We start from the raw sequence: 8,931 nt of genomic DNA on the forward strand, positions 1-8,931 counted from the left end.
AAAAAAAAAAAAAAAAAAAGAAAATGATAGAGGAAGACATCCAGCACTGATCTCTGGCCTCCAAAAATGCACACAGGAGGCCCACACATGTATGAGTACACACACACACACACACACACACACACACACACACACACACAATTTTAAGGGGGGGAGGGGCTGGGCATAGTGGCGCACATCTTTAATCCCAGTATTCAGGAGGCTGAGGCAGGTGGATCTCTTTGAGTTCAAGGCCAGCCTGGTCCACAGAGTGAGTCCCAGGCCAGCCAGGACTACATAGAGAGAACCTGTCTCAATACCTGCCCCCGCCCCATGAGAATAATAAAATAGGGCTGGAGAGATGGCTTGGAGGTTAAGAGCACTGGCTGCTCTTCCAGAGGTCCTGAGTTCAATTCCCAGCAACCACATGGTAGCTCACTGCCATCTGTAATGAAATCTGGTGCCCTCTCAGGCATAACACTGTATACATAATAAATAACTTTATATGTAAAAAAAGAAAATTTTATACTTAAAAAAGAATAATAAAATAAATAGATAAATAAAAATTTTTAAAAAGGCTGACCATAGTAGAATACTCTAGAGACTGATACAGAGGATTGACCCAAGTTTGAGGCTAGCCTGGGCAATTTAGTAAGTTCAAGGACAGCTTGGTCTACATAGCAAGATTCTGTCTCACGAAAAATCAATCAAACAAATCCTCAACAATAACAGCATTTGTGTGTACGGCTGAAAAGGTGTACAGCCCCGTGGGATAACACATAACAATAAACATAACAAAAAATTAAATTATGAATAGAAAAAAGGCCGACATTCTCTCTTTGTTGGATCTTTTCAAGTCATTCCAGTTCAAGTGAGATTCAGGAAATTCCACAGGGGGGAAGGAATGTTCTAAGTCACAGCTGGAAGAAGAAGTATGGCGGATGGCTAATAATTTCTTGTCAAAGGATGTAAGTGGAAACACATAGGCGATACACAGAGCGGAGCGGATGGGAGGCTGATGAAACACTCCGTGATGCATTTCCTGAAGTAAACCAACGGGATGAGAAATTAGTCTATATGAAATTGTAAATCGATATACAACAAAAGGCGATAAGCTAAAAGGACAAGTTCCAAAGGAACGTGACTAAGTGTGGATATAGTTTAATATTTCAATATAGAAGATAATATATGTGTGATGAAACACAAGTATTTAACTTGCACATACATAGAATAGGAGCTGGAGAGACGGCTCTGCAGTTAAGGGTGCACACTGTTCTTGCAGAAAGCTTGAGTTCAGTTCCCAGCTCACATTGTCAGGCAGCTCACAACCACGCTACCTCTCCCTTCAGCTGATCAGACAGCCTATTCTGAGCCTGCACTCACCTGCACTCACCTGCACACACAATACACACATAATTTAATGTAAAACACGTGCACATGCGTAATTTCATATAAAAAGGCAAACCCTTTAGCTGAGCATGCTTGTGTATGCCTTTAGTCCCAGCACTCTAGAGGCTGAGGCAGAAGGATCCCTCTCTGTGAGTTCAAGGCCGGTCTAGTCTACATGGCAAGTTCCAGGCCAGTCAAGGCTACATTAGTGAGACCCTGTCTCAAAAAACAAGCAAGCAAACAAACCTTTAAAAAAAACCCCACAAATAACAAACAAGAGTTGTTTGCCTGTCTGATTGGAAAATACTAAAAAGAGAAATGCTGTCCGGTGATGGTAGATAGTGGGAAATGTTACTGACTGGAGTATAAATTGGTGGCTCCTTTGTGGAGATACATTTGTCAATATTCATTAATATTTAAAGCACCCATTCCCTCTGAGCTAGCTCATGCTCACATATTTCAAGGAGCTCATCGGACGAGCATGCAAAGATAAATATATGGGGGTATTTTAGAGCATCGTTAATAGGAGCAGGGAATTGGAAATGATCTAAATGTCTGTCAGTAGGAGACTGGCTCCATAAAATGTGGTCCATTTCTACAATGACTGTGTGGTCCGCAGAAGAGATCAGATTGGCCTTTATCAATTGAGAGGGAAAGAGGATGGTATTAATAAAAATGGGGGAGACAAAGCTTGCCGGAGTGTGCATAGAGCGTGGTCCCATCCATGTGGGGCAAACGTATTAAATATATGGAGAGAGCTGGAGAGGGCAAATGGGTGCATGCCTATAATCTCAGAAGTTGAGACAGGATTAAAAGTTTGAGGCCAGCCTGGGCTAATATAACAAGACCCTCTTACCTTCTGCTGGGATCACCACCACTAACTACTATTCGCTGTGGAGACAGTTTTTTTTTTTTTCTTTCCCAGAGCATCAACTTACTGGAAGCCTTTCGTTTTCTCTGTTACCTGTTTGTTTGTTTTTTAATCAAAATCAAAATAATTACAAAGGAAGTGAAAAGTAAGCATGGTACTAGAGAAGTTCTACTCCAAAAATTGGAAATGCAAACACTCCAAAACCTGAAGCTTTCTGAGCCACAAATAAAACAAAATTCCAAATCTGACACACTTCTAGTCGCAGGCATCTCTGGTGTGGGCTATTTAACCTACAGATACATGTGCACACATGGACACGCCCATGCCATCGTTCGTCATGTAACGGGTGTCGTTCTGAGAAGTCTACTCATGCTATCTTTAATCCTGTCCAACCGCCTATGAGGTAGGGGATTATAATTCCCAGTGTACAGATGAATAACAGAGAGGTTGAGTAACTTGTTCAAGGCTACACAGCCAGTGGATAGCAAAGCTGGACTTGAGCCCAAGTAGCCTGGCTCTCGAATGCATGCTTTTGGCCACGTTTCTACACTGTAAAAGTAGCCACCAGTGATCTCTTTCCCAGAGCACAGGAAAAGATGCAGAGAGATGAAATTACTAGTCCAAGGTCACACGGTTTATCAGGAACAGAGCTGATATGCAAGTCCAGATATGTGGATCACAAACTCAGCTGCCAGGCTGCCTATCAGATCTGAGGCTGTCCCTCTGGCCAAATCTGTGCCTAAGAAACTGGACACAAGGCCTGTTCCCCTCAATGAGTACTGCTGGACCTTTTTATAGTCACTGACCGCCCCCTACCGGCTGTAGATCGAATAACAGGGCTATGGGCCCAGCAGGGACAGAAAAAGTGACTGGACGGAGCAAGGTCTCAGCAGGCTGGCCTCAGCTAAGTCTCATCTCTCTCCTCTGCAGTTCTCAGTGGACATTGACTCAGAGCTGGTGGAGGAGCTGCCTGCTGAGATTGAGCTGTGGTTGGTACTGGTGGCCGTCGGTGCCGGGCTGCTGCTGCTGGGGCTCATCATCATCCTGCTGTGGAAGGTAGAGACTCCCAGCCTACTGGCTTCACACTTCAGACCCCCTGCCAGCGCCAGCACGGCTCACCCTCCCTCCCTCCATCCCACGGCTCTGCATCCCATCCCTCATCTCCATCTCAGCAGCCCCTTTTCCAGATACAAACCCCCCAACCCTACCCCCCACCCCACCCCCACCCCCGGCTCCCAGTGCCACCCACGCCTGGGGAACTGCAGGCTGCTCTGGTGTCTGGCCACCCACCACGCTGGGCCCAGGACATAGCCTCCCAGGTTCCCCACCTCTAAGCCCCAGCTCCCCGAGTGCTGATGGCCAGGTCTACCAGCACCCCTGATGCCCGTCCCCGCCTCCTCCCTCCAGTGCGGCTTCTTCAAGCGAGCCCGCACTCGGGCCCTGTATGAAGCTAAGAGGCAGAAGGCTGAGATGAAGAGCCAGCCGTCAGAGACAGAAAGGCTGACCGACGACTACTGAGGGGGGGGCACCCTCCCTGCCCCGGCCCACCCGGGTAACATGGCCTATGGGCCTCCTCTCCAAAGCCCCAACTGCCTGGGGCTTCTGATTCTGTCCTGTCTGCTCCTCTTGCCTTAGGGCCTGCTTGGATCTCACTTGTCTACCATCTCAAAGCAAAGGCCACCCTGAGTAACCCTGGGACCCCCCACCTACACCTGGCTCTCAGGAGCTTAAAACCCCAAGAGCATGCCATGAAATCCTTCCAGTGAGCATGCTGCTTTCTGGGGGACTGGAAAAGAGAAACAGTCAGGGCTGGACTGACCACCTCTGTCTGATCACCAGGCATGTCCACAATGACTCTAAACCCTATCCCCTCCCACAAGGAAGGAGAGGACCAAGAACATTTTGTCTTGAGTCCCACCATCTCCCAGGGATAACCCTCTTGCCCACCCCTAACACTGGCCATTGAGATCACCCTGTCTTCCTGGCCCAAAATCTTGGCGTCTGCTTGGTCTCACCTGCCTCTGTTCTCCTCTGTGTCTTCCTCAGCTCCTCCTTCCTCTGGGTCTGGGCTGGGGATGTTCATCCTCCCATCTCATATGGAGGTTGGGATGTTTGAGTGGAAGCCTGCTGTAAGCACCATAGGAGTGCGTGCGTGCGTGCGTGCGTGCGTGCGTGCGTGTTGGGTGTGTGTGTGTGTGCATCTTTTCCCATTTGAATGCTGGATACTGACACAATTTCTCTTCTGCCTAAACTCCAGTGTGACTTCTTTAAACCGACCCGATACTACCGGATCATGCCCAAGTACCATGCAGTGCGTATCCGGGAGGAGGAGCGCTACCCACCTCCAGGGAGCACCCTACCCACCAAGAAGCACTGGGTCACCAGCTGGCAGATTCGGGACCAATACTACTGATACCTTCCCTGTCATCCCCCCGCCCCCAGTGCTCCTTTCCTTCCTATTTATCATAAATTAATGACTCTGATAGTCCAAAAGGGGCCACTCACTTGGCTGGCACCAGCAGGCTCAGGCATCTATCCCCCTTCAGGGCAGGCATGTTCTCTGGGGCCCCAGAATCTCCTTCAAGACCTTGTGACGCTGAGCATAGCGCAGCTCTGCCCACTGGGCGCGCGCGCGCACACACACACACACACACACACACACACACACACACACACACACACGGCCTACTGCTAAGGGCCTGTTCAGATATACCATGGAGGGTGCCGTGTCCGAGCCTCTATCTGTGCCAAAACCAAGCCAAAGCGCCTCTCCCGGGAGCCAGGAGGAAAAGGTCCCTGACGTGGTGACATCCCTCTTCCACACCGGATCCCCCTTGAGCCATTGTCCCTGGACTGACTTTACTGTCCAGAATGAAACTACTGACGACAAGGAGACAGTCGGGCCCAGCTGCAATTCCTGGCACCCACTGGAGAGTCGGGCCACACCAAAAGGGATGTTCTTGTGACTTGTATGCTCAGACTCAAGAGCAATGGACTAAAAAGCAAGTCCCTAGAATGGGCTTTATGAATGGATCTCCAAAACCTTGGCGACAGACGGAGTTGGCAAGAAACGCAGCCCAAAGGAACAAAGCGTAACCATGGACAGCCTGGACATACTGTGCTGGAGCTGACCTGGAGCACGGTGGCATCCTTCAGAGAGCAGGGTATCAATCCTGGCCCAGCAGCAGATATTGGCAGGATGCTGGGGAAGATACTCCTGACCCGTCCTGGCCACCTCAGCCTGAGCAAGGCCTGGAGACCCCACAAGACCACGTGGGGTGTGATACTTGAATGTAGGGCAGGGGAGAGCCCAACCCCTGGCCCGGCTGGCCAGACTTAACTCTGCTTCCTTGACCACAGAGATGGTATTCTGAGCTGCCTGTGGCTTTCTGAGAAACCCAGCCCTCCCCCGCCCCCTCCCCCGCCCCTAGGAGCTGCATCCCCATTCTGGCAGTGGAGGCGGATTCCCAGGTCCTCTCCCGGAACCGGAACCCGGAACCCGGAACCGGAACCCGCAGGCAGGCCCACTCCGCAGCTCCGCCCCTCCACGGTACTATTAGCACTTTCCCCACCCTGTGCCTTCTTTGTATATGGGCTTCTCACTAAAGTAAATAAACAGTTCCCAGTTTGTACGGCTGCATCTGCACCTACCCCCGTCTCAGCTCTGGAGGGGTGATGGCCTCCCCCAGCTGATCCCTTGATGATGGACCTAGCACCCTATGGCAAGCCCTGCGTGGAGAACTTTGATTCAAGCATAGAGTCCACTTTATGGAATTCCAGTTCTAGGGGGAGCACGAGGGGGGAGTGCTTTCTTTATATATATATTATTTTACAATACCATTCAGTTCTACATATCAGTCATGGGTTCCCCTATTCTCCCCCCTCCCACCCCCTCCCTTACCCCCAGCCCACCCTCCATTCCCACCTCCTCCAGGACAAGTCCTCCCCCGAGGACTACGATCAACCTGGTAGACTCAGGGGGGAGTGCTTTCTTTATGGGTCAAGAGTTGTGGGGCCAGGCGGTGGTGGCACACACCTTTAATCCCAGCACTTGGGAGGCGGAGGCAGGCGGATCTCTGTGAGTTCGAGGCCAGCCTGGTCTACAGAGCGAGATCCAGGACAGGCACTAAAACTACACAGAGAAACCCTGTCTCGAAAAACAAAAAAAAAAACAAAAAAAAAAGAAAGAAAGAAAGAAAAAAAGTTGTGGTCTGTTCCTGCTGTGTTCATTTTGACATCAATTGCTTCCATCTATTGCTAGGCTCTGGCTTGGATTTGGTCACGGGGAGGGAGGAGAGTTGAGAATGGGGCCCAAGCAGCCCAGGCTGATCTCAAACTATGTAGCTGAGGAGGACCTTGAACTCACCCTCTAACACGCGCTGAGACATAAGGTTTGCACACAGAGTGGCTCTGGGGAGAAGACAGAGAGTTAGAGTTACCCCGTACACTCTGCCTGGCCCTTGAAAATGCGCTCACTGTGTCAGCGTCCCCTACTTCCTCATTGTTAGGCTGGTAGATCTCCAGGGATCCCGGCCCTGGGGCCTCTCTGCCTACTTCACGTCCCTTTTCACTCTGGCTCCACGACAGGCCAAGCACTGTACCCAGTGCTGGAGATAAGGCAGTGGCTAGGTCAGACATAACCTGTGCCCCCTAAAGCTAAAGTCCAGTGGGAAGGAGCCATGAATCAGCAGTTAACCCTCCGTGTGAGCAGTTCTCTCATCTTCCTAAGATCTGAGATCCAAGGAGGCATGTAGGGAGCCCGGCACCCAGGCCAGGAACTCAGCAAAGGCTTCCTGGAAGAGGAGAAGATGACCAAGCAGCTCAGACCTGAAGAATAGGTATAGGAAGCTAAGAAGAATGAGCCAGAAATAGCTCCTCCTTCCCACCCCCCACTAAGATGAAGATAGGATTGTCAGTGGATTGGAGACTCGAGGCTGGGTCAAAACTGCAGGTAGATTACAGTGTGGGCAGTTGAGCAGGGGAATGTGAAAAGATGAGCCTAAGGAATGGGGCCAAAGCAGGTATCGGGACAACTGGAAAGGTTCCAGAAAGAGGTGGGAAGGAACTGGAGAGGTGGCTCGGCAGTTAAGAGTGCTTCCTGCTCTTGCCGAGGGCCTGGGCTGGGTTCCCAGCACCCCACAGCAAGCAGCTCATAACCCCCTGTAACTCCAATTCCAGGTAATCAGTGCCCTCTGGCCTCCACAGAAACCCGCATGCTCGTGGGGTACATAAACACACTTGGGCACGCATACCTACAGATCATAGTGTGTTTGTTTAAATTTGGTCTTTCAAGACAGGGTTTCTCTGTGTAGTCCTGTCTGTCCGGTAACTCACTCTGTAGACCAGGCTGGCCTCGAACTCAGAGATATCTGCCTGCTTCTGCTCCCCGAGTGCTGCGAGACGTGTGCCACCATGACCCACTGATTTTTTTTTTAAGAGAAAAGACTGAGCAGAAAACCAACAAGGTCAAGTTTGTAGTTGAGAATGTTTGCCAACACCTTTAATCCCAGCACTCGAGAGGCAGAGCCAGGCGAATCTTTGTAAATTCGAGTCCAGCCTGGTCTACAAAGTGAGATCCAGGACAGGCTCCAAAGCTACACAGAGAAACCCTGTCTCGAAAAAAGAAAAAAAAAAAAAAAAAAAAAAAAAAAAAAAAAAAGAATTAAATGAGAAGCCAGGTGGTGATGGCAGAGGCAGGTGGATTTCTGTGAGTTGGAGGCCAGCCTAGTCTACAGAGTAAGTTCTAAGACAGCTAAGGCTACACAGAGAAACTCGAAAAACAAAACAAAACAAAAAATTAAGTGAGATAATCCAGGCAAACGATGCCTGGCACACAGCATTACACTTTCCATAATGAAGCTTTGTTTTGTCTTGGCTACAGTTATATGCTGTTATAATTTGCAGTGTGGGGGGGGCGGGGGCGGGGGAGGCGGTTGGGAATCAAACCAGTGCGTTGCCACCAGCTCAGCACCGGTCCTCTGATCACTTTTTGAGATTTCATTAAATTACCCAGCCTGTACTTGAACTCACTCTACCTCAGGTGGGTCTTGAACTGAAATTCTGTCTCAAGCAGAACTGCCAGACCCTATTAAAGGTTAAGCCTTGCCCCTGCTGGTGTTTTGGAACAAAGTTCAGCCCTTAGCAGGGGTGTGGGAAGGGTGGGTCAATAAACGAAGAACTAAGGAACCGATGTTGGCCCAGAGAGTGGGAAACATACCACGTTTTGCCAAAAGAGGGCGCATGATGTTTTGCAGGAAAGAGGCCCGGGCTATTAGGAATATTGGGCTGAGCTCCGGAGCTCATAATTATAATAAGGGACTTGTAATAAGGAAGCCAGCGGCACAGATGGTTGTCTTCTCAGGCTAGGTACACAGAAGGTTGCCTTCTTAGGTGGTTGTGCAAGACGTTCAAGGTTTTATGTTCAGTCACACGAGCTAGGGAATAATAAACTGGAACTTCCTAAAATTAGCTCCTGCCTCCGCCTCTGCTAGTCCAGAGGGATTTTTGTTGTTGTTTTTCAAGTGCTAGAGATCAATATAGGGCTTCATGCTAAGCAAGTGTCATACCCTCTGAACTACACTTCCACCCCAATTTTAGATGTTTTTCACATGAGAAAAGAAAACCCCGCCTCTTCCTGGGCCGCTTGGATATTTATGGAAGCTAGCGGGTTCCACGCTTATAGGAGAGAGTAA

The 8,931-nt window shown here is 49.7% G+C and overlaps 1 protein-coding gene across 2 annotated transcripts in view; it reads left to right on the forward strand.

The window, feature by feature from the left end:
- Positions 1–5,879, forward strand: part of Itga3 (integrin subunit alpha 3) — a 30,264-nt gene extending 24,385 nt beyond the window's left edge. The window contains exons 24-26 of one of the 2 annotated variants that reach the window (XM_028868988.2): positions 3,170–3,295; positions 3,647–3,791; positions 4,497–4,584. In XM_028868988.2, coding sequence (XP_028724821.1) covers positions 3,170–3,295; positions 3,647–3,757 — 237 coding nt within the window. In that variant the 3' untranslated portion in view covers positions 3,758–3,791; positions 4,497–4,584. Of the gene's footprint in view, positions 1–3,169; positions 3,296–3,646; positions 3,792–4,496 lie in introns of both variants that reach the window. The other variant, XM_028868986.2, reaches the window with a different exon arrangement.
- Positions 5,880–8,931: the final 3,052 nt, after the last annotated feature.

The sequence above is a fragment of the Peromyscus leucopus genome, chromosome 8b (genome assembly GCF_004664715.2).
Source record: "Peromyscus leucopus breed LL Stock chromosome 8b, UCI_PerLeu_2.1, whole genome shotgun sequence".
NCBI lineage: Eukaryota > Metazoa > Chordata > Mammalia > Rodentia > Cricetidae > Peromyscus > Peromyscus leucopus.